Consider the following 26,327-nt stretch of genomic DNA (forward strand, 5'->3'; position numbering starts at 1 on the left):
GTTGTCCCAAAGGTGTTTTTCCCCCCCCCAAAAGGCAGCTGGACTTTCTTGTTTTGTTCTTTGAAAACGTTTCACTTTTCATCCTAGAAACCTCTTCAGTTCGTTTCTTGGATGAGAGGTGAAACATGAAAGAGAGAAAGAAAGAAAGAGAGAGAGAGAGAGAGAGAGAAAGAAAGAAAGAGAAAGAAAAAGAGAAGGAGAAAGAAAGAGGAAGGAAGGAAGGAAGAAAGAGAAAGAAAAAGAGAGAAGGAGAAAGGAAGGAAGGAAGGAAGGAAGGAAGGAAGGAAGGAAGGAAGGAAGGAAGGAAGGAAGGAAGGAAGGAAGGAAGGATCTAGTTGTTTTTTGGAAAAAGCACCTTTGGCTGGTAAGAACTAGCAAATTCCAGATTTTCATGGAATATATTTTTATTTCTATTTTTAAGGTTCCCCCCCCCTCATTTAGTGTGTTATCATGTTTGTTTTAATTCATTCTGGTACCAAGAACATTCCTCTTCATTGTAAACATTTGGGGGAGGGGAACCCCAAATCTTTTGTTCTTAGGATCTCCTTTTCCTACTGTTTTTTAATCTCTTGCTGTGCTGGCAGTGTAAATTAAAAGTTCAAAGTAATAAACCTTCAACATGTGAATTTTATCATTTGATGCTGTTGCATGCTGCTTCCCCTCCCCCAATCCTCTTGTCCGTTGTTCCCAAAATTTGGCAATTTGGCCATTCAGCTTATTTTCTCTTTATTAGTGGTCTGCTAATTTCAGGAAGGCCTGCTTATCGTTTAAAACAGTCCTGCTCACATTTAGGCGAGGTATAAACGCATTGATAAAAACATCAGGGAGAGAAATAGTAAAAATTTAAACCGCGATGTATGACGCCGATCACAAAATCTTAGTCCTCAATTCTCTAAAGAAGGTCGGTGTAGATTTGTTGATTATTATTTTTTTTACCTCTTGTGATTTATTTCCGATGCTTTTTTTCCCCTCTCTCCCAGAGGAAGACTGAATGTGTTGGCAAATGTTATTCGAAAAGAACTTGAACAAATATTTTGTCAGTTCGACCCAAAGCTTGAAGCAGCTGATGAGGTGGGAAAATATCCTTTCAACTTTTCAGAATATTGTCAGCTACAATAGTTGGTCTTGATCGCACCGCTGTGTAGGTACCGTATTGGGGGTTTGGGCAACTTGATCGCTTTCCCTAAAAGCTGGAGTTACCGCTTGTTTAATTAATTTTGATTAGGTAAGTCAACACTTACAAGTCATGCTCTGCCACACGACTGAACGATAATAGTTTTCGCTGTATATTAAATATATATTTAAAAAAGCAAGGATTCCACTCTCGGTGTATCAGGATGTACGTAGTTCTCTGTAGAGGTCATGGTTGTCCCAAAGGTGCTTTTTCAAGAGGCAATTGGGCTTTCTTGCTTTTCCTTGAAGATGTTTCGCTTCTCATCCAAGAAGCTTCTTCAGTTCTGAAATAGAGGAAGCTTCTTGGATAAGAAGTGAAATACAACAAAGGACAAATAGGAAAGTCCAGCTGCCTCTTGAAAAAGCACCTTAGGATGTAGTATCTTTTTTTTCTTTTAAAGTAGCTTTAAAGTCTTCTTCTGCTACTTCTGTGAATATTAAACTGTTGTGCCGAATGTTAAAATAATCAATGAATTAAAAAAAGGAGGATTACCAAAAATTCAGAGGATTACCAGAAGCCAACAAAGAGAAAGAAGAAACTGTAGTTCTCCCCAACCTCTATGGGTTACTTGGAGTATTACATATGTATTCTGGAAGCCACGGATAGAATAGGTGTTATATCAATTATTTTGCTGCTGGGCAGTTCAGAAACTTAACGGACAGTATAAACACTCTCCTGCTAAGTTATTCGGATTCAGCTAAGTTACAAAATAAAGAGCAAAACACAGCTCAGAGAAGCTCAAATTTAGAAGAATCAGCTGCAAACTTTGAGTTCTTGGTACACTTTGCTGATTAAATAAAGGCATACAAATGAGTCAGAGTTTGGGTAAAGAAACCATTGTTTTAACGTTCTGCCAATCCATCCTAGGAGCGTATGCTTATATTAACATTCCTAACTTCTGATTGCCTAAGGGATCTGGAGATGTAAAATATCATTTAGGAATGTACCACGAGAGAATCAACCGAGTAACGAACAAAAAGATCACCCTGTCCCTTGTGGCCAACCCATCTCATTTGGAAGCGGTAAATCCCGTTGTCCAAGGCAAAACCAAAGCCGAACAGTTTTACCGAGGGGATACCGAAGGGAAAAAGGTAACATTGTCTGAATAGCTTCGGTTGAGTGTCATAAAACGTTCAATTTTCAAAGCTTGCTTTGAACTCCAGTTGAATTTATAGAAGAGGTTAAGAGGAAAATCCCCAAGGATGTTTAGTACAAGCCGTGACGGCACCCAAATTATGTCTGGTATGTCATGTCATCATTGCGCAACCTGGAGAGGTGGCCAACTCACGGCAGGACAATTCCCCGTGGGACAATTCTATGCAGGACAACTCAAGAGAGGGACAAGTGAATTGCAGTGGGTGTCTTACTTTAGATTTAATTCTTCTCAAATTAGAAGTCCTTGGGGCTGGGGTGAGCTGCATTTCTATCGTGTGTTGAATTGTTCCATGGCTAGTTGTCCCATGGCAAGTTGGCCATAGTGAGTCAGCCAGGATGAGTTAGGAGTAGTGAGACAGGCCAGGGCTGGTCAGCTATGCCGAATTGTCATCGTGTCGACCAGGAGAGAAGCTGGAGAATTCCTTCATGAGCTCCAGAAGCTATTTTAAGCAAATCTGGCCCTAAGACTTTGAAGGCACTAAAGGTCACAACCGATAGGTCTCTGCATCTTCAGAAGAAGTGCTTCAGGGTCTGTGGAAGTGCAAACGTTTTCTTTTCTTTTTCTTTTAAATTTTATTTTATTCCAATACAGACCATACAGACAAAACACATATAAATCTAAGTAAAAAAAACAGTATATAAAAAATACAAATGCTACGGTGCACCCAGACCCCTGGAGACCATTTTTATTGCCTATATTTCCTCTCATATAACAACTTACAATATATTTCAATTGTATCTAAACGTCCCTTTGAAAGTTCTCTAATTTAACCTAAGCAAAGGTTTTCTTTTCAAAATCATTAAAGCAGCCATATCTTTCCAGACCCACCTAGTAATTTTGAGAACTGCTCTTGGCTTCACGGCTCAAGGGTGCAGCTCCTGGGTGCTGTTCTGTACCAGCCTGCTACCGGCCCTGCAGAAAAAGCAGGGACAACCCCTTTACAAACGGCAAGAGGCTGGAATAAAGCCTGCCAAATTTATTAACATAAAATAGACACCAACCATGAAACAGGAGCTATGAAACAGGACTATTCAAGCGGTTGCCTTCAGCAAACCAGCCCTCCCACACATTCCCCTTTTATACAGTTCAGGGCGTGGCTTCTCTCTGCCTCCTTCCGAGGTGCCCCATTGCCTTCCTCTGTTTACTCCTGATTGACTGCCTCCTGCATCAGGCATCCTTGAACAGGGCCAGCTATGGGTCATCTTCATCCACGCTGTCAGGCTCACACAGCTGGGTCTCCATCGTGACCAGGTGGGAGGGGCCTGGCTGAGGGCTCTGCGGAGCCTCAAGGCCATCATCAGCAAGCTCTTCAACACCCCCCTCCTCCTCCTCTGAGTCGTCCGACCCAACTGCCGAACCCACAGGCTGACCCTGAATCACAACAGGTGCAGCTTTTAAAGCATTGCACAAACCCTTAAAAAATAATAAAAAAAACACCCCACCACAACTGCTTTAATTCCTGAGTGCTTCGCACTCACCACTCCTCTTCCAAAAGACTCGCATCACCCTTCATCGTCGTCTTTCTGAAATTCCACCCCAAAACAGACATGCTCATTTGTAAGACCGTTGGTTGATAACTACATATATTCTTTTTTTTTAAAACCCATTACGGCTTAGGTTATGTCTATACTTCTGCATGGAGATGCTGCCTTTGCTGGCCAAGGAGTGGTTTATGAAACTTTCCACCTGAGTGATCTTCCATCGTACACCACAAATGGCACAATTCACGTTGTGGTCAACAATCAGGTACAAAGCAAAAACTACTCTTAACAATTTGAGTTGCATTAGCATCTTTCGACAGCTCTTTTTGAAGCCGTTTTAGAATAGAGTAGGAGCTGGAAGGGACCTTGGAGGTCTTCTAGTCCAGCCCCCCCTCTCCCCCCCCCCCCGCTTAAGCAGGAAAACCTATACCATCTCAGACAAGTGACTGTCTTACCTGGGGGTAGGCAACCTTGGCTCTTTTATGACTCGTGGACTTCAACTCCCAGAATTCCTGCGCCGGCATAGCTCAGTATGGAAACCTCTCCATTTCTCCTCGGCATGGCTGGCTCAGGAATTCTGGGAGTTGAAGTCCACGAGTCAAGTCCACAAGTCATAAAAGAGCCAAGGTTGCCTACCCCTGGTCTAGCCTCTTCTTAAAAATCTCCAGCGATTGAGCGCCCACAATTTCTGGAGGCAACCTGTTCCACTGGTTAATTGTCCTCACTGTCAGGAAGTTTCTCCTTAATTCCAGGTTGCTTCTCTCCTTGATCAGTTTCCAACCATTGTTTCTTGTCCTGCCCTCTTTGGTGACCCCCTCTTCTTGGTGGCAGCCCCTCAAATACTGGAACACTGCTATCATGTCTCCCCTATTTCTTCTTAGGCTAGCCAAACCCAAGTCCTGCAGCCGTTCTTCGTACGTTTTGGTCTCCAGGCCTTTGATTGTCTTAGTTGCTCTTCTCTGAATTTTTTCCAAACTCTCAACATCTTTTTTGTGATATGGTGGCCAAAATTGGCTGCAGTATACCAGGTGTGGTCTTACTAGGGTTTTATAAAGCGGTACTAATACCTAGTGTGATCTTGATTCTATGCCTCTGTTTATACAACCCAGGATTGCATTAGCTTTTTTGGCTGCTGCTGCACACGGGTGGCTCATGGTTAAGTGATCGTCCATAAGGTCTCCAAGGTCCCTCTCACAGTCACTGTTTTAAAGCCAGGTCTTGCCCAACCTGTACTTGTGCCTTTGATTTTTTTTTCCTGCCTAATTTTTTCTTTTAAAATTTGTTTTAACTTTTGTATTCGGTTTTTTAATTTACCCTGTAAACCGCCCTGAGTCCTTCGGGAAAGGGCGGTATAGAAATGTAATAAAATAAAAATAAATAAATAAATAAATGTAAGACTTTGCTTTTCTCCACACTGAAACTCATTTTGTTGGGTAGGGCCTATTGTTGAAGTTTGTCAAGATCTTTTTGGATCCTGACTTTGTCTTCTGGGGTGCTGGCTACTCTTGCCAGTTTTTTGTCATCTGCAAATTTGATGTGTTCCCCTTGAATTCCCTCATCTAAGTCATTTATGAAGATATTGAAGAGTACTGGGCCTAAGACGGAACCTGTGTGGTACCCCCAATGAACCTATGTGACATTTGGTTCTTCCTGGAACCAAATTGTTCTATGGCAGAAAAATATGGGTTAAGAATTATAGTTCTCAGAATATCCAGTTAACCATAGTTGTAACCCCAACCAAGTTGGAGGGCATTTAAGTTGGAAATTCCTAACTATGGGAATTTGGTTCTCTATCTCTGTTTCTCTTTTTTTAAAGGCAAGTGTCACCAAAAAGACCCCCCCCACACACACACCAATATTGTGCTGCATGCAGGTTAATTCTGAATTTAAAGTACCATCGTGCTTGTTCGAACCAATCTCGAATTGCCATGGACTGTGCAGATTTTATTTTCCCTGTCTCTTCCGCGAATGAAAATGTTGTTAAGTCAAAGAAGGAAGAGAATGAAATGATACTTTTTCTAAAAAAAAAGAATTAAGGTCGTGCGCCAAGCTTAAAAAGCATATGATACCGTCAGAGAAGTCAGGACCAAAAGCTAAATCTCGGACACTTTAATGCAGGGGTGTCAAACTCAATTTCATTGAGGGCCGCATCAGCATTGCGGTTGCCCTCAGGGGGGTGGGTGGGTGTGGCCTGGGTGGGCGTGGCCTACTGGGTGGGCGTGGCTAGAGTGCGTATGGCCTACTGGGTGGGCGTGGCCAGCTCTGCATCCTTCGCATCAAGGGTGCCTATGGGGGCCTGGGCAGGAGTGGGACAGATCTGAGGGTCTCTGGCAGGAGGAGGGTCTCTGGGCCAGGGCTAAGGCAGTGGGGGCCGTTCCCTCACTGTTTCCAGGATGGCTTCGCGGGCCACATGAAACCACTTCGCGGGCCGAATCCGGCCCCCGGGCCTTGTGTTTGACATGTCTGCTTTAATGAGTCCAATAGAAGGCAATCTCTGTAATTCAGGTTTGAACTGAACTCTTTGAGCGTGGTGGTTTTCTTGCGGCCATTTCATAACCCAGCTAGGCAACATCATCAGTGAGTTATTTTTTCATTGCATCATCTGACAATGAAATGTCGGCAAGCAAACAGATCACCCAGCTCAAAGGACACCAAGGAATCCACCTGAATAACTTTCAGCAACAGAAGTGGAAGAACGGGAACACTGCAACTACTCAGTTGACCGATTTGTCTTTTCATTTGAGATTGGTTTTACTACGGATCCACGAATGGCTCGGTCCTCTCCATATCCCACCGATGTGGCACGGGTAGTCAATGCGCCCATCTTCCACGTGAACGCTGATGATCCAGAAGCAGTGATGTATGTATGCAAGGTCGCTGCAGAGTGGAGAAACACGTTCAACAAAGATGTGGTTATCGACCTGGTAAGGGCTCTTATTCTTTACTCAGATGGGTATCTAAACATGTACACAAAATCTTCCTTCCCATTGTTGTGATTCAGGGTCAGCCTGTGGGTTTGGCAGTTGGGTCGGATGACTCAGAGGAGGAGGAGGAGGGGGGTGTTGAAGAGCTTGCTGATGAGAGCCCTCAGCCAGGCCCCTCTCACCTGGTCACGACACAGACCCAGCTGTGTGAGCCTGACAGCGTGGATGAAGATGACCCACAGCTGGCCCTGTTCAAGGACGCCCGACGCAGGAGGCAGTCAATCAGGAGTAAACAGAGGAAGGCAATGGGGCTCCTCGGAAGGAGGCAGAGAGAAGCCACGCCCTGAACTGTATAAAAGGGGGAATGCGTGGGAGGGCTGGTTTGCTGAAGGCAACCGCTTGAAAAGCTCCTGTTTCTTGGTTCGTGTCTTGTTCTATTTGTTTTTGTATCAATAAATTTGGCAGGCGTAATTCCAGCCTCTTGCCTTCTTGTAAAAGGGGTTGTCCCTGCTTTTTCTGCAGGGCCGGTAGCAGGCTGGTACAGAACACCCATGAGCGCAGTAGAGCTTTTTAAAGCAGCCCCTTCCTCTCGGTGTGCTTTTTGCCGCTCCTGCAAAACTCCTGGGAATTGCTCGGGAGCAAAGCTGTTGTGAGAAGAGGCCATCAGTGCAAATCTTGCCTTTAGACCGATAGACTCTGAAGGGAAGGCATGTACTTTCCAAAATTCTGATCCTTAAGTTCTACATACAGAGAGTCCTGAATGTGCTAATAGGGTGTTAATAAGCTGACAAGTTCTCTTAAACCTATGTAGGAGTCAGTGAAAAATAGGGTCCAAAATTGCTGTGATTAGGTGCTTCCCTCTGCAGGAAACCAAAGAAATCATTCCCCTCTTTAAAAATACACCAGCTATGCTTGCCAACACTTCATATTCTGCTTTTATTAAAAACTTGCAGTTGGCTGGGTAGCAACAAAGAACATGCAATGCTGGAGGTGGTTGCTTAGATGGATGGTAGACTCCACCTCTCACCTTCTGTTCTCTGCTCTCCACCCATCCATCTTTTTGATTATCCTATCGATGTATTTATTCTTGAGGTGTTCCTTTGTCATCGTTTTTTTTTACTGTTCTGTTCTTTTACTTCTGTTTACACATCTTTCATTTTTCTTCCTTTTTATTATCACGAGCCCCCTACGGTGAGATAGGCAGCAAGCGCCCTTAACAAATAAATAATATACATGTCAACAATTCATGGTTTAGCAAGTGTGAGCTCCACTTTACAACGGGAAATGGGAAAAAGACATCAGAATGAAAGGAACAGTTTCTTTGCTCTGTTTAGAGAGCGAATGGGGTACAACTTCATCCTGATGTCTATGGAGATTCTCAAGTCATCCAGGTCGTGGTTGTCCCAAAGGCACGTTTTCAAGAGGCAACTGGAGTATCTTTGCTTTTTTTTCCTGATGATCTTTCACTTCTCATCCAAGACGAAGCTGAATAGCTGAAGAAGCTTCTTGGTTGAGGAGTGAAACCTCTTCAAGAAAAAAAAGAGACGAAGATAGTCAAGTTGTCTCCTGGAAACGCATCTTTGGGACTTCACCCTGATGAAACTCCAACCTCTCTGTGCAGGTTTGTTATCGCAGACGAGGCCATAACGAAATGGATGAACCCATGTTCACTCAACCGCTGATGTACAAGCAGATTTCGAAGCAGGTGCCGGTGTTGAAAAAGTATGCCGACCAGCTGATTGCCGATGGAGTGGTCACACTGCAAGAGTTTGAGGTAGACCCGGGCGACGTGGGATGCCAGTTTTGTGATAAGGAACTCGCTGACCCGTCATATTTTTTCTGCATGTAATTAACGGTAGAAGCCAGGCTGTGGCTTCTAAGTCTTTTAAAAATAAAGCAACCTTTAACATCTAGCAACGTTAAGCGGGAAAAAAAAAAGAACAAAAGAACAGTAGGCATGACGAATTGAATAATAACCGGAAAGGTGAAAAGCCAATCAATCAGGGACAAGGGGGATGGAGGATTTGATTGTTGCGCGCAACACACTGTTTCTAAAATGGGGCCTAAAACCCAAGTTAACTTCTTCAAAGATTGCCAGCATCTTTTCTGTATGTCTCAGGACTTCGGAGAGATGGGGTTCGGTGTCATTAGAAGCAAGAACAAATTACAAAGATTATGGGTGCCTTGTTATGCAAAGTTACTTCCAAAAGCTGTTTCTGGCTCTTATAGACGAATAAGTCAGAGGTTATTTAAATTATTATTGCATTTCTGTTGCCTAAGATCAAAGGAACATTGTTTCAATAGTGTTTTTCCTCCACCCCCCACTGGTCTGCTTTTGAATCCTCCTCGTTGTGACTTGGAGGGCAGAAAGTGTCTTATGTACTATGGCGTTAAAACACGGAGGGACTGTATTTGTTTCTGCTTGTTTACTCTGTTGTTCCTATGGAGAGCCATGTTCATAGCGAGGAGGGGTGGGGGTCTCTCTGATCCTCACAGTGGGTGAAATGATAGAGGTGGGTCCAAAGACATCAAGTGAGCTCATTGGTCAAGTGAGGACTTCAGTTTTAGAATACAACGAGGTAACCTCAAAGACTGAATAATTATTAGGGCAGCGAAACTATTCAGAAGGGTCACCATGAGGGGAGAGTCCATCCTAAGCTGCTCTTCAAAGCATCAAGGCATCACCAGCACGGCCATGGCAAGGGCCTTCAAAGCATCAAGGCATCACCAGCACGGCCATGGTGAGGGCCTTCAAAGCATCAAGGCATCACCAGCACGGCCATGCTGAGGGCCTTCAAAGCATCAAGGCATCACCAGCACGGCCGTGCTGAGGGCCTTCAAAGCATCAAGGCATCACCAGCACGGCCGTGCTGAGGGCCTTCAAAGCATCAAGGCATCACCAGCACGGCTATGGCGAGGGCCTTCAAAGCATCAAGGCATCACCAGCACGGCCATGCTGAGGGCCTTCAAAGCATCAAGACATCACCAGCACGGCCATGCTGAGGGCCTTCAAAGCATCAAGGCATCACCAGCACGGCCATGCTGAGGGCCTTCAAAGCATCAAGGCATCACCAGCACGGCCATGCTGAGGGCCTTCAAAGCATCAAGGCATCACCAGCACGGCCATGGTGAGGACCTTCAAAGCATCAAGGCATCACCAGCACGGCCATGGTGAGGACCTTCAAAGCATCAAGGCATCACCAGCACGGCCATGGTGAGGGCCTTCTAAAATCTGCACACGTTCTTCAAAAGTTCAAGAGCATCCACAGAGAACCATGAACGTTCCAGTAGGCCTTTGATGGGACATGGCTATCTCTGGGCTGCAAGGAATATCCTTCTAGGTGATTTATAAAATCAAAAATCAGCGAGACGTGGCTGATACACTTGAGTACGCAGATCGGTCTGATGTGTGTTTGTTTCCTCCTGCAAATCTGAGGAATAGAAGAACGTTGGCTAGATGAATTTGGCGACCAAATAGTCTTTCTTCTCACACTGAAAACTGCAATTAATCACACGTTTTCTGTCATATGTGAGCCTAAGACTCTGGCCGCTAGCTTTTTCATGTGCCACATTTGGGAGGTAGCTCTATATCTGCACAACGAAGGTGGATATCATTTCGCTTTGCAAACTGCTCTTAGTGCGTTAAATTAGTCTTGTTGCTTAGATTTGGAAATAATTGTACGGTTCCTTTACTGCTAGAGCATACTGCTATTCAGCCGGTAGATTAGCTCTCATAACAGATTTACTTGTTGAGAAGATTTAAGCCACACCAAGAAGACCATCAGCATTTTTCAAGAGTAGACAAAGAAAAAAAAAGGGAAAATACGCAAGAGGAGACAAAGATTGCTTCTGGATAAGACATTGGTTCAAAACTCACTCTCTGATCCAACCACTAAGTTCTACATGATTACAGCCTGTGATTTCTCTCTCCCCCCCCCACCCTTCTATTCTACAGGAAGAAATTGCAAAGTATGATAAGATCTGTGAAGAAGCTTACACCAGATCCAAAGATAATAAAATCCTCCATATTAAACACTGGCTTGATTCTCCTTGGCCAGGTACTGAGATTGTTGCAATTGCGCTGAGGTGCTCAGCTTTTCAGTATTTCCCTCTGAAGCATGGTTAAGGGTGCATATAATGTTTCCACGCGTAAAAATAATGCATTTCGATTGGTTAAAGATTGTTATTGGGGTGATCAAGGGTATCGGCACAGGGGACATGTAAAAAAGAGGCGGAGTCCCGACGGCACAGTTATGGCAGTCTAGTTGACTGTTTTGACAAACACACACACACACACACACACACACACACACACACACACACACACACAGAGTCCCCAGCATCCCTTGTGGTGGTGACAGCTTTCTTATCATTTTCCTCTAATCCTCCTATGTCTGTCCCTGCGTGGGCCTTTTCGAATATTAAATTTACAAAACAGAAGATGTTGCCAGCATGCTTGAGAAACAAAAAAAGGAAGGGGTACCGTCAGCATATCACCCTTCCCACAAAATATTTCACTTTCCACCTCCTATCCCAGTGATGGCGAACCTTTTAGAGACCGAGGGCCCAAACTGCAACCCAAAACCTACTTATGTATCGTCGGGTGCTGGGTGGGCGTGGCCCGTTGGGTGGGCGTGGCTGCGGTGCTAACGGCAGACTGGGTGGGACTAAAAAGTTCAATCAATCAATTCCAACTTGCGAGATCTTTTTTTTTCCCCGCGAGAAGTTGAAATTGATTGAACCTTTTTTTTGTATACAGCAGCGAAGGCCTAAAGTGAAAAGGTTTTATAAAACCCAGCTAAAGGCCTAAGACTGGGACGACAGCGCGTGTGCCCACAGAGAGGGCTCTGCGTGCCACCTGTGGCACGCGTGCCATGGGTTCGCCACCATGGTCCTATCCTAATCATATTTTTCTGTTAAGATCTCTGAAACCACCAAGCCAGAAAGTCTTTTCAGCCTAAAAGTGGCCTGTCATCTCCATAGGAATCATCAAAAGTTGGGTGGTCAATATGTCTGAATAAATACACAATATCTCAGAATATATAATATTAATTGGTTGGACCCCATGTGGTGTAAGCCCTTTCTCAGAGTATGACTTCAAGTCTTGGAAGTTGGCAATAATTTTAGGTTGTATGTTATTACCTTATTGTCAGGCCTGCCCAAGCTTGGGCATCTAGGAAACAAAGTCCCTCAACTCTATTTGTAGTGAAAGGTATTTTTTGTTGTTAGTTGCGAAGTCGTGTCCGACCCATCACGACCCCATGGACAACGTTCCTCCAGGCCTTCCTGTCCTCTACCATCTTCTGGAGTCCCTTTAAGCTCACACCTACTGCTTCAGTGACACCATCCAGCCACCTCATTCTCTGTCGCCCCCTTCTAAAAGCCAAGTGGTTACAGCATAACCACACACAGTGGTGCATCAGAAGTGGCCCGAGAGTTCATGGCCTCCATGACGGCCATGGACCTGACTCAAATTACTCAGGGCCCAACTCACGAGGGAGGAAACATGCCGGATCTTATTTTTGTCTCTGGGCAGTGGCTAAATGAACTGGGTGGGGTTACTCCAACATCACAACCCCTTTCATGGACAGACCACTACCTCCTGCGGTTGGGCCTCCGTCACGTCACCCCCCGATGTCAGGAGACGGAACCGACCAGGTGGTTCCGCCCCAGGCGCCTGATGGACCCAGATAAATTCCAGATGGCGCTTGGACTGATTCCCACCTCCCTCTCCCACAACCCGGTCGAGTCCTTAGTTAATGCCTGGCAACAGGCTGCTTCGGAGGCGCTCGACCGCGTTGTCCCTTTGCGGCCTCTGACCCGGCGCAAGTCCCGACTCGCTCCTTGGTTCTCCAAGGACCTGCGGGAGATGAAGCGCCAGAGAAGGGGCCTAGAGAGCATTTGGAGAGCCAGTCGGTCTGAGTCTGACCGAACACAGTTAAGATCCTTTTCTAGATCCTATCTTGTGGCAATGAGGGTGGCAAAGCGCGCCTACTTCACCACCCTCATTGCGTCCGCAGATAATCGCCCGGCCGCCCTATTTAGAGTGGTCCGCTCCCTTTTAAGTCAAGAGACGGGAGAGGACCCCCTACATAGACGAGCTGAGGAATTTAGTAAATATCTGGTGGACAAAATTGCTCAGATTCGGGCTGGTCTGGACTCTGACTGGGCAGTATCTAACGAGAGGAAAACGATGAAGTTGGCCGAGTACATTTGGGAAGAGTTCGATCCTGTGACTCCGGATGAAGTGGACAAGATCATGGGGAAACTAAGTGCCGCCACATGTTTGTTGGACCCGTGTCCCTCCTGGCTAGTCTATGCATCTCGGGAGGTTACACGAGGCTGGCTCCTAGCAGTTATCAATGCCTCACTGAGTGAAGGGTACTTCCCTGCTGCCTTGAAAGAGGCGGTGGTAAGGCCCCTCCTCAAGAAACCAGCACTGGACCCAGCTGTTTTAAACAACTTCCGTCCTGTCTCCAACCTTCGCTTCCTTGCGAAGGTCGTTGAGAGCGTGGTGGCACGACAGCTCCCTTTGAACCTGGAGGAAGCTGAATATCTAGATCCGTACCAATCGGGTTTCAGACCAGGGCACAGCACGGAGACGGCATTGGTCGCGCTGGTGAATGATCTCTGGCGGGCCCGAGATAGAGGTTATTCCTCTGTCCTGGTCCTATTAGATCTATCAGCGGCTTTTGATACCATCGACCATGGTATCTTACTGCGTCGTCTTGAGGGGCTGGGAGTGGGAGGCACCGTTCTGCGGTGGTTCTCCTCCTACCTCTCGGACCGTTCGCAGACGGTGTTGGCAGGAGGGCAGAGGTCAAGCCCTAGGCCTCTTAATTGTGGAGTGCCTCAGGGTTCGGTGCTCTCGCCCCTCCTGTTCAACATCTATATGAAGCCGCTGGGAGAGATCATCCGTAGCTTCGGGGTGAAATATCATCAATATGCTGATGATACCCAGCTATTCATCTCCACCCCGAACCAACCCAGTGATGCCCTTGATGTGATGTCCCGTTGTCTGGAAGCGGTACAGATTTGGATGGGAGAAAACAGGCTTCGACTCAACCCGGCCAAGACTGAGTGGCTGTACATACCGTCATCTCGTTTAGTCCAAGAGGTTCCATCTCTGACTATAGGAGGAGAGATGTTACCTCCCATTGATAGAGCACGCAAACTGGGCGTCCTCCTAGATTCACGACTCAGTTTTGAAGATCACATTGGAGCCGTGGCTAGGGGGGCATTTGCACAGATTCGCCTAATATACCAATTGCACCCCTTTCTGGACCGAGATGCCCTACGTACAGTCACCCACGCACTCGTTACCTCCCGTATTGATTACTGTAATGCTCTCTACATGGGGCTGCCCTTGAAGACCACCCGGAGGCTTCAGCTGGTGCAGAATGCAGCTGCACGGGTTGTGATGGGAGCTCCCCGATACTCCCATATTACACCCCTCCTGCGTGAGCTGCATTGGCTACCAGTTGCCCTCCGGGTGAGATTTAAGGTGCTGGTACTTACCTTTAAAGCCCTACATGGCTTAGGTCCGGGATACTTGCAGGACCATCTGCTGCCGGGAACAAATTCCCATCGTCCAGTACGCTCACACAGAGAAGGCCTCCTCAGGGTACCGTCAGCTAGGCAATGTCGGCTGGCGACCCCCAGGGGGAGGGCCTTCTCTGTGGGAGCGCCAACCCTATGGAATCAGCTCCCCCCTGAGCTTCGGATGGCCCAAAACCTCCAATCCTTTCGCCGCGGCCTCAAAACACACCTGTTCCACCAGGCTGACCTAGACTAACAGGCATTTTAATTAATTTATATTTAGTATTTTTAATTCATTTTTTAAATTCTCTAATTTTTTATTGCACTGATGTTCTCAATTTCATTTTATCTTGATTTATGTACTTATTATATGTTTTGTTGTTAGCCGCCCTGAGTCCTTCGGGAGATAGGGCGGGATATAAATCCCATCAATAAATAAATACATAAATAAATAAGCAATGCCAGATCTGAGGATTCCTGCATAAGCCCAGTAACTTTCACTTCTCCCACACCATCCTTGCTTGGTCATCTTTGTTAATGTCCAATAAGGTTCAGACCAGTTGTTTTGGTAACAATTCTAAAGTTTAGCACCTCTTTGGTGGGCATTTCCACTCCGTTCCCATGCCTGTGTCCTTGGATTGTTCAACCATTGTCTCTGGTTGACGCTTCTGATTCCTGTCATCTCCCCTCCTTACATTCCCCCCCATACTTTATGGCAGGCTGCCATCAAAGCAAAGCAGGGCTGCAGCAGTGTGATGGTGGTCAGAATTCAATGCTTGTCTTTCCCCTTTCCCCTTACACTGTTTTCTCTTCCCTTTTCCATTTCTTCCCTTTCTCTTTGTAGTTCTGTGTTTTTTCCATTTTGAAAAACTAATGCAAATTCGAACCCGCATGTGGGAAGTTGGCAGGTGGACCTCTTGGAGTCCAATGCTGGGTTTACAGAGGAGTAAAGCAGTTCTGAAAGTAAGGCTGTCAAGCTTCCCAGGGACGAACTCTTCACAGAACTCTGAGGCATTGTTTACCTTAAAAAGTCTTTATTAGAGCAACATAACATCGGCAATGCTTGGTTAAAGCCGAAATCTGGATTCCCCTCCCCCGAGCACGATAATATTAAAGCATAGTGCCCTCCTTTAGTTAACCGTCATAAATCACATTCTCCAACTAGTTTGAAAGGTACGTTTTCCCTCCTTAGCTTAACCCTCCAGTTCTTGTCACCTCTTTATTACATACAACCTTCAAATTGCTCTGCTGCTATGTTCTTACGTCTAACTAATCCCCCATGCATATTCTTCCTTCCCCCTCCCATCTTCATCTAACTTTTCACTCTAAAAGGGATACACAAGTAGAAATACAAAATAGCTGCTTCTTCATCTTTGGTCAAAGCAAGAACGTCCGAGGTGAGCAACGTTGACAAAGACATCCCTGCCCTTTGGAAAGTTCCTCAGCCCATTACCTGATCATGGAACACCAAGACAGCCCTAAGCTAATCTCCAGTCTTTTGCAGAACATCCCCGTTTCAGACTGGGTGAAATCTGGTGGGAACAGATGAGGATGGAGACAGTGCCCAGGGAGATTTCAGGGACAGGGAAATACCCTCATGGTCACGTTCCCACCACGTCAGCTTTCACCCAATGTGGAAAAGGGATACGTCGTTAAAAGGCTGGGGCTACCCTTTTGCTGCGATTCCTCAGTTGACTTAGAGTGAGTGAGAGAGAGAGAGAGAACAGTTTTGAATACTATTCCAAATATCTCTCTTTTCCAGGGTTTTTTAACTTGGATGGCGAACCGAAGAGCATGACCTGTCCTGCCACAGGCATCCCTGAGGAGGTACTGACCCATATTGGCCAAGTTGCCAGCTCTGTACCCCTTGAAGGCTTCAAAATACACGGAGGTGAGCAACAGCTTCATTCTTTTCTGGGTTGGGGACCTCAGCTTCTCTTATCCTCCGGACGGGGTAGCGCTTGGATCCCACGAAAATGCAATGTTTCTTTTTTCTCCCTATTTCCAATGATGGGTTTTCCAAAGAGGAAGCATTTCCCCACCTCCATTTCACTACCCCTAGCACAGAGGTCCCAGTTGCAATGTATGGCAGTGAAAGTTGTACCATAAGAAAGGCTGAGCGCCAAAGAATTGAGGCCTTTGAACTATGGTGCTGGACAAGACTCCTGCGAGTCCCTTGGACTGCAAGGTGATCAAACCAGTCAGTCCTAGAGGAGATCAACCCCGACTGCTCTTTAGAAGGCCAGATCCTGAAGCTAAAACTCAAATACTTTGGCCACCTAATGAGAAGGAAGGACTCACTGGAGAAGAGCCTAATGCTGGGAAAGATTGAGGGCAAGAGAAGAAGGGGACGACAGAGAATGAAGTGGCTGGATGGAGTCACTGAAGCAGTAGGCGTGAGCTTAAATGGACTCCAGAAGATGGTAGAGGACAGGAAGGCCTGGGGGAACGTTGTCCATAGGGTCGCGATGGGTCGGACACGACTTCGCAGCTAACAACAACAAGCACAGAGGTAGGCAACCTTGGCTCTTTTCTGACTCGTGGACTTCAACTCCCAGAATTCCTGAGCCAGCCACGCTGAGGGGAAAGGGAGAGGTTTCCATGCTGAGCCATGCCGGCTCAGGAATTCTGGGAGTTGAAGTCCGCGAGTCGTGAAGGGGCCATCGTTCCCCCATGCTGGCTCAGGAATTCTGGGAGTTGAAGTCCACGAGTCATAAAAAGAGCCAAGGTTGCCTACCCCTGCCCTAGCAGTTTACCACATGGGCATAAGCGTTCCATCGCTGTTTGAATCTGACTATCGGATTTGAATGTCAGGTTCGTTAATTATGCTTTGCTAAGTAACTGAACTTGAAACCATCAGGAAGAATTTGTTAGCTGTAACGAGCTAGGCAAATATTGCGTTGGGATTAGTGCTAGCTAGCCTGAGAGTAAATGAAGTAATAAGGTAATAAAGTCAATAAGAGTAATAGCAGATGTTCTTACTGATCGTAAAGGCAAGCCTTTTACAATAGAGCTCATTGTACCTATGCATTTCCTCCTAGTGAACATGCAAAGTTAAAAGAGAAAAAAAAATGTTTTTGCATGATGGGCTTTTTTTATTTACAAAAAAGTAGAGAGCACAAATAAGCTGAAAGGGCTGGGCTGTGAAGGAGATCAAAAGTTGTGTCTACTGCAGTTTTTCTGTATCTCTACATTTAAAAAAAACCTTGCTTTAACATGTTCTCCTAGGGCCTAGACCAGGGGTCTTCAAACTTGGCTCTTTTATGACTTATGGACTTCAACCCCCAGAATTCCTCAGCCAGCATGCCTGGTTGAGGAATTCTGGGAGTTGAAGTCCACAAGTCATAAAAGGGCTAAGTTTGAAGACCCCTAGCCTAGACACTGTCCAGCTTCTCTAAATAGTCAACTTTATCATGAACTAACTGAAGACATTTTCACATCTCTATAACTCTAGTCATACTGTGTGGGTCTAATAACAAATTATTCAATCAGCTGGCTATATTTTAATTATTTTTTCCCCTTCCTTCCTTTGAGATTGATCAACAGGAGGTTTAGGCAATTAAAATTCCCAAGCCTTTATTGCAATGCTTTCAATTATAATTCTCTAATCTTTTGTGTTCAAGTGACATGCAATTAACCAAAATGTTCTGACTAAGTTACAATATCATTACTCATTAGGAAGCATTTAAAGTATGGCTGATAGCAGTTCTGTAGTTGCTAGAATGTTTGATGCATGGATATTTCATTAAATCCATATAGACATTTCTGGACCACTGAAAAGTAATAATGCATCTATCTATGGGCGTCTGTAAATGTTTCTAATTTTGGAGAGACAATTGTTGGACTGATTCAATTTCAGTTTATCAGACACACTAGAGTTGAAATTGTCAGTTGCAACAAAGTGAAATCTTGCTTGTCTCGTGAAATAGATGGGGACTTGCCCACAATATTTAAGCCTTAATATAAATCTAGACAGGGCCTTTGCTTCTGTTGCGAAACTTCACAAATTCAGCGAATCGTCTCAGCTTGCATGAATGAAATGCAGAATGTGCTTTATTGGTTAATAGGCATTTCTGCAACATTCTGTTGCTTGCTTCAGGAAGGACCACAATTTAAATTTAAAAAGTAGGCATTTAGATCAAACAGGCAGAGAGGTTAAAAATGCCAATAAAACTAAGAAGTGAAGGCGACGTTTTTTGGCAATTGGGACTTTATCGTACAGGAAGACAGATGACGGTCTGGGTTTCAGTCTTTTTAAAATGCAAATATATTACCGGCAAGAGGACTATTAAGGTATCAATGATTGTGAGGCTTTGCATGCGACTGCTCAAAGTACTCTGTTATTTAACAAGGACAAGGTAAGTAATAAGACAGAACAGAAAACCTAGCAGGAACTTAATTACATGGAGGTTGTGCGAGTTGAATCCGAGTGCAGCTAGCAGAAAGGTAGAAATAGTCAAGGAGGAAAGTGAATTAAAGGTTTAAATGAGGCCACCGTGGAATTCGTGTATTACGCCTTTCAGCTCCTTTGGGATGGCTGATTTATACGTTTAATTTATTTGTTAGATTTTTTTTTTGTCCCAACTTTATTATTTTGTAAGGAAGTCAAGGTGGCGAAGGGACGCGGTGGCTCAGTGGGTTAGGACGCTGAGCTTGTCGATCAGAAGGTCGGCAGTTTGGCGGGTCGAATCCCGAGTGCCGCTTAGCAGAGTGAGCGCCTGTTACTCGTCCCAGCTTCTGCCAACCTAGCAGTTTGAAAGCACGTAAAACTGCAAGTAGAAAAATAGGGACCACTACGGTGGGAAGGTAACAGCGTTCCGTGCGCCTTTGGCATCTAGTCATGCCAGCCACATGACCACGGAGACGTCCTCGGACAAGCGCTGGCTCTTCGGCTTTGAAACGGAGATGAGCACCGGCCCCTAGAGTCGGAAACGACTAGCACGCATGTGCGGGGGAACCTTTACCTTTACCAAAGCGGCGAACGAGCACAACATTACTCTTTCCTCCGTCCATTTGCTTTGCAAGTGAGAACAAGTCAAGAGCTCTCCAACTGCGACTCCTTTTTTTTTTTCCCCTGCCACCTTTAGGGCTTTCTCGGATTTTGAAAAGTCGACTGGAAATGACCACGAACCGGGTTGTTGACTGGGCCCTGGGAGAGTACATGGCGTTCGGATCGTTATTGAAAGAGGGCATTCACGTCCGGTTAAGCGGCCAGGATGTAGAACGGGGCACTTTTAGGTGAGTTGTCAATCATCTGTTACGTATTGGGGGGAAAAACAAACGAAACAAAAAAAGTTTTATGGAGATTTTCAGGCATCCAGGTCATGTTGTCCCGCAGGTGCTTTTTTCCAACCCCCCCCCCCAAAACAAACTGACTTTGTTGGCTTTTCCCTTGAAAACATTTTGCTTCTCATCCCAGAAACTTCTTCAGTTCTGCCCGAGTGGCGGGGAATGGAAGGATTGCAAAGGATTGCAAAGAATATAAATCCTTCCATTCCCCGCCATTCAATCAGAACTGAGGGAGCTCCTTGGGGTGAGAAGTGAAACGTTTTCAAGGCAAAAAAAAATAACAACAACCAACAACAACAACAACAACTAAGAGCCCAGCTGCCTTTTGGAAAAGCACCTTTGAGACGAACATAAAGATTTTTTTTTAAACTAAGAGTTGGTGCTCATATTGGTCGGCCTCAAAGTTAGGGTGCGTTATTGGCCTGCATATTTTCTGTAACGGTTTGGTATGTTCGTTAAAAAGGGGACGCAAATTATATGGGCAGCAGGATACGAATCCCCCGATTCTAAATTGACTGCAAGAATTCTTAGAAGTGTCAGGAGCGGGATTTTTTTTTATTTATTTTTTTGCTTACAAGTGGAGAAGAGAAAAGGGTCGGCGTGAAATTTGTGACGCTAGGATTGTCAGTTTGTCTCAAAAGAAATGTGGTCACCACTGGGAAATTTGCTACTGCGATGATCGTTGGCTTTCCAAATACGATTTAGAATTTTGCTATTTCCAAAGCGGTAGCTGTCTCTCCGTACGACAAAGGACCTTTCTACCTTACCGCTAACAGAAAACTTTTGTTCATTTATGGGATGAGGCCTCTCTGATTTATTCTGAAAACTAGAACGAAGCTTGGCATTCAAGTTTGCTCTTTGAAAAAATAAAAAATAAAAATAAAAAATGAGGTGAGTAGCAAACTAAATTTGCTCTCCCAATTGGCTTTTCACGGTCGTTCTCTCCCCTTCGACTCAAGCTGGTCTCGTTTTTAATGACCTTCATTTGTTGCGGAGCGATCGTTCGCTAAGAGCTCTTTGCTCGGCCCGTTCGAAGATCAGAGCTCCTGGCTGCAGCTCGGGGAAGCATATGTCCACAGGATAGCTATTTTCAGGGTAATAACCCCTTTTTTTCCTCTTTCGTGGTTCTAGAAGTTGAACATATTGGTATGTCTCAGTCTGTTAATCCTGCTCAGGGATTTAATGGATTACAGTAATTACTTCAATCGTCTCCGTTTTGAGAACGGTCCTCGGTGCCCCATTCTAAGGGTGATTAATGGCGCTCTAGAGGGCTCTCAGCAATGAATGTGTGGAGGGGGCATCGCAAAGAATCCGCTCTTTCCAGCTTGGGTCTTGAGGATTGCTTAAGGAAGTGGAAACCAAGGAGATGCGCTACAAACTGCTCATGTCTAAAAGCAATGAGTAGTAGAGTTTGGCAGCCGTAATTTGAGGGAAAGCAGCTCCGTTGTGCAATAGCTTCCACACTTCATATTTTATGGAGTATAACTGCTTAGCCCGAAGAGCTTCGGGCCTTGCATAACAACGGTTCCAAAGTTGCCTTTGGTGGCTGAAGAGGCAGCATCAGTTCGCATGATGTTTAAGGGCTTCGTTCCATTCCTCCATTTTTATTTTTATTTTAAAAAAAATCTTGATGTTGGTATAATGACATCAGCTGTGCATTCACGCGATCTTCAGGATACGGGGAAGGTGGGAAAGGGTGTGAGATTTCAGCAAGGGAAGCCCTCATTTAAATTGAACCTAAAGGAGGAACTCTTTCGGTTAAAGGCAAACCACGATATCTTGGCCTGAATCCACCAGGGGTCAGAGAGACTGCTCAACGAAAATTGTCTTTGGAGATTCTCAAATCATCCAGGTCATGGTTGTCCCAAAGGATACTTCTCCAAAAGGCAACTGGACTTTCTTGGTTTATTTTTTTTCCTTTGAAAAACATTTCACTTTCTCATCCAAGTTAACCAACTTGGTATTGTGGTTTGGTATGCTGGTCTGACAGCCGCGGATAGGAAAGTATTACAGAGGGTGGTGAGTACAGCACAAGACATTGTGGGCTGTCCCCTGACACCACTGGATGACCTCGCCAGGGCTCGCTGCCTTGGAAGAGTGAGGAAAATTCTCAGGGATGACTCACACCCTGGACGGTATCTCTTTACTCTCCTACCATCGGGTAGGAGATGCAGGAGTAGAGCCAGCCACACCAACAGGCTGAAAAACAGCTTTTATCCATGGGCTGTTAGGCTCTTGAATGGGATATAATCTCTGTGAACTTATGCAGAATTGATTTGGGAGGCCGGTGTGTGGTGTAGTTGGTTCACATGGTGTAGTAAGATGGAGGGTCTGTTGTCACTGTGTGTTGGGGGGTGGGAGCACAAAGGGAGGCCCAGCTAATCTCAGTGTACACATAGTTGTACTTTGACAATAAAGGTTCATTTCAAAAAGCAACCGGACTTTCTCGTCGTTTTCCTTTGAAAACGTTTCACTTTCTCATCCAAGAAACCTCTTCAGTTCTTGGATGACAAGCGAAAAGTTTTCAAAGGAAAAAAAAACACACAACAACAACGAGAAGGAAGTCCGGTTGCCTTTGGGAAAAGCAGCTTCAGGATTCAACGAAAGTTCTTGCAGCGCTACTACATTTCAGGTGCCCAAACAGTCATACCTCCGTTGCATTTTGTTTTTCAAATTCTTTTTCAACTGGCCTGCGGGAAAACCTTTTGTAGCCATCGCCACCATGTGCTGCATGATCAAAACGTCGACAAAAGGACTTGTGTTCCTATGAATCACCTTTGGGAGCAACAGGCTCCTTATACGGTCTGCAACAGCTCTCTTTCAGAATACGGAGTCTTGGGTAAGTTGGACAGGGTTTTTTTTGGCACTATTTAGCTTAAATGGCTGTGCATGGCTTTGACAATCAGAAGGAACTATATGTTGATATTATGCCAATGTATTCATTAGATTTTTCTAAAAACAACAATCCACGAGGGGACAGGGATGAGAGATGGGGGGGGCGAGACCTGCATGGACACCAACTGACGAGACGCAGCCAAAGAAGACAGGATTGACTGGGGCGGGCATAATAGAACAGGCGAGGAAGGGAACGATGGGAGGAGAAAGGACGGTAAGACCCAAATGCGGACAGGTGGGCGCGAGGCAGTTAGAGTGATGATGGTCGGCTAGAGTGGATAGACCTATTACACGCTCAATGAGCAGAGTGCAGGAACAGCTAGGTTTATAAGCAGACTCTCCAACTTCCAGTTTTCACTCTGAAGACGTCAGCAGGGGACCGACGAAAGCTAAGGCAATAGATAGTTGTTTGTACAACAAACCGTTGTTTTTAACAATAAACTGTTGTTTTCACGTATCCCAGAGTTGGAAGATTTTGTACTTTCTAGGATAGATAGATAGATAGATAGATAGATAGATAGATAGATAGATAGATAGATAGATAGATAGATAGAGATAGAAAGATAGATGTGGAGGGAGAGAGAGAGAGAGAGAAAGAGAGAGAGTGTGTGTGTTTTTTTATTGTGTTACCCCAGGAAAGAAACCCTAGCTCCTTTTCTATTAACATAATTTTTAGGTGGCTACCATTGGGAAGGAAATATAAGATGCCAGAAATATTCTGCGTTGTCATAATAGTAATGTCAAACGTAGGAAATCAGGAGTCCAAACCATTCAATGAATATATAGGTTTATTGTATGCTAAAGCTCTCTACAAGAATCTGAACTACTAACAGTCAGAGCCAATTGGTGGTATATAAGAGTCAGTGGAATTCAAGGAGGGCTGGATTTAGATCACTTGTGAGCACAAAGGGAGTTGAGACTTATAACACGTTTGACCCTTCCCTTGGCCTCAGCCTGGTTGTATCCTACAGTAATGCCATTATGGCCATTGAACTTGAAGTGGAAAATACATTCAAATTATCTTTCAGCATGATGTTCCCTAAATCAAATGCCATTTATATAGCATAGTAAGTTGTAAAAATTGTAAAAGAGACAAGCTTATGGTATGAGTGTTATGATGGGTATGAAAGTAGAGGAATAATGGCTTTAATGCGAGTGGTTTAATTTTTTTAGAATAATTAAATAACATCTGCTTCCTGCAATTCCTTGAGAAAAAGAGAGAAAATGTATATTGCAGTAGGATGTAAAATCGCTGTAGCAAAATACTATTAATTAGGCAAAAGAAAGGTATAGAACTATTTTAACATTTCACAAATTCTTTTACTTTTAGGTATATTGATGCAAAGATAGTTTAAAAAAATGGCCTCCTCAGATAAAAATACTGCTTCCATAACCTTTGCTGGGGCACTGCTAATGTTAAAATCCCTAGTATCCTTCTGATTGGAAGACATATTTAGTGATAACTGTAGCAAGAAGAAAGAACATTCTCAATTGCAGAAATGGTTTTGCTTATTTACTTAGACACTGGTTGTACTTGCATTGAATTTGTCTAGTACCAGAGGTTGCTGGGAGGAGTGTGTCAACCCAAGTTGAAGAGAACTGGGACTTTGTCCATTGGATCAAGGTAGCCACTTGGGGACTGAGTCACCAGTTCTATTGGCATTTGCATAGCCCCAGGGGTTGCTGGCAGGAATGGCTCAACATAAATAGAAGAGAACTGGGACTTTGTCCGTTAGATCAAGTTAACCATGTTTTTAGCGCCTTTCAGCTCTGGAGATTATGACTCGCGGGTGGCAGGAATTCAGCTTCAGCAGCCTTTGCACAACTTTTTCTTCGGCTGGGTTATCTCTGGACACCAAGAGTCTCTGCTAGGCAGGGCCCACTCCGATGACCAGATGTGTTCCCGCTGGCCCTCATGTTCCTTTGGCCTTGCGCCCACCACCGGGGCTACCGTTATCACACTTCCTATCGGAGCCATGGCCTGCGCTCCATCCACCGATCTAGTCGCTGTGGTTGCGGCGCTAGTGACAGGTTCCTTTTTTTCCTCCATTTTGGGTCCTTCCTGAGTCTTTGTCATCCTCCCAAGACCCTGAGGAGGTGACAGGAACTCAGGAACCCATGAGTTTTAAATTGAATGTGAGTCTTGGGTGAATGTCATGGTTCCGTTTAGAAGAACTTCAAGGAAAAACTGTCTTCCTTAGAGAACGTTTTATTTAGGAAGCAAAGTATCGGCACGTACATAGGTGAACCCAAGACTAAGAATCCCCTCTCCTCGGTTACAAAGTTACAATTGCAATTCCCGCCCCAATTTGCTGTCATAAATCACATTCAACAATTGTTACAAAATGCAGGCTCTCCAGCCCGCCAAAATGTTACCAGCACTGACCTTGATTCTCACAGATACGAATTGTTTTGGCTAACTGAGAAACTACACATTCCCCCCCCCAAACACACACCTCTTCCTTAATCTAATATCTCTAAACTAAAATGTGGCAATGAAGACAAAATGAAAATGGCTTCAGTTCGGTTTGTCACAGCGTTGCCGGATGGTTTGCATCCATCACAGAAAGGGGCTGAGTTACTTGGTACAAAATTCGGGGGTTTTCTGGAGAAGCATTTAAACTGAATAACGGGGACCGAGAGCTAATTGATACACAACATTTCTGTCCCCAGCAAACTAAAACTTAACAGGGTGGTTGGTGTTTCTAACATAGATGTTTGTACGGTGAAGAATGTTAAAATTGCTGTTAAGAAAAGTCAAGATTTTCATAGTGTGTGGCATGCTATGTACACTAATCGAACAAGTGGTAAGGAAGAACTTAGCACTCAGACACAAAACTCAGACACAAAACAGGTTGTGTGGAGAACAAACAGTGGGTCAGTCGAAAAGGACTCGGCCTACACACCAACGCACAGAGTATGAGCAATAAACAGGGTGAATTAGAAACTCAGGTAAATGAGGGCAGATCTGATATTCTTGCCATTGCCAAAACTTGACGGGATGAAACCCAGAAATGGAATATACAGCTAGAGGGATTTAAATTACTTAAACGAAGCAGACCTAATAAAAGCGGAGGTGGAGCTGTGCTATATATACAAGAAATAACTACATCTCTGCAGAAATGCAGCAGAACAATGATGACAACCGACTTGCATGCATTGGGGCCATTATAGAAAGAAAAAAGAATGACATTGACATAGGTGTATACTACGGGCCACCCACAATAGAAATTACTTTTATATAAAAGAGTGGGACAATTGCTCTTGATAACAAACATCTCTTTGAGGAAGACATAATAGTTGTAGACAGTGCTTTTTTTGTAAAAGAAAAAGGTGCCGGAACTCACGCATGTCATACAACCCGCCTTGCCTACCCTACAAGGTTCCATCCAAAAAAGGTGCCGGAACTCCGTTCTGAGCGTTCTATGAGAAAAAAAGCCCTGGTTGTAGAATTCTCCAACTTTTGGGTAGGAGAGGCCACAATTCTATGGACATGATACGGTGGTTTTAGAAGCCAACCCTACGTTATATTTTAATTCCTTTTGACACTAACTTAATAATCCTCTCTTATTTCTTGTGTTCTTCAACTAGCAGTGAGTTAGCTGTTTGGAGCCTGGTAATGAAAAGGTACTGCTGTCACGCGGCCCAAGCTAAAACAGCTTTGCCTGTATAATATTGACATTCATTCTGTGAAATAAATACTGTTGTGTACTGGGTTTCTTGCAAGCAGGCGGCAAGACGAGAGAGTTAAGACAGGAACATTGCTTTATTGGATAACAGGAACTGAACTAGTAACCGAGGCTTCTATGCAGCTACTTATACTGCTGGCCATTAGGTGGCGGCCAATAGGTTTGAAGGAACCTATTCCC

The 26,327-nt window shown here is 44.8% G+C and overlaps 1 protein-coding gene across 2 annotated transcripts in view; it reads left to right on the forward strand.

Annotated features, from left to right (window-relative positions):
- OGDHL (oxoglutarate dehydrogenase L) overlaps positions 1-26,327 on the forward strand; it is a 60,688-nt gene that overhangs the window by 14,638 nt on the left and 19,723 nt on the right. Inside the window, exons 7-15 of one of the 2 annotated variants that reach the window (XM_081329730.1) lie at positions 981-1,071; positions 2,086-2,265; positions 3,948-4,076; positions 6,556-6,735; positions 8,357-8,509; positions 10,691-10,793; positions 16,037-16,165; positions 19,362-19,512; positions 22,275-22,402. In XM_081329730.1, coding sequence (XP_081185856.1) covers positions 981-1,071; positions 2,086-2,265; positions 3,948-4,076; positions 6,556-6,735; positions 8,357-8,509; positions 10,691-10,793; positions 16,037-16,165; positions 19,362-19,512; positions 22,275-22,402 — 1,244 coding nt within the window. The remainder of the gene's footprint in view (positions 1-980; positions 1,072-2,085; positions 2,266-3,947; positions 4,077-6,555; positions 6,736-8,356; positions 8,510-10,690; positions 10,794-16,036; positions 16,166-19,361; positions 19,513-22,274; positions 22,403-26,327) is intronic. The other variant, XM_081329731.1, reaches the window with a different exon arrangement.

This window comes from Vipera berus (genome assembly GCF_964194415.1).
Source record: "Vipera berus genome assembly, chromosome: 5".
In the NCBI taxonomy this organism is placed as follows: domain Eukaryota; kingdom Metazoa; phylum Chordata; class Lepidosauria; order Squamata; family Viperidae; genus Vipera; species Vipera berus.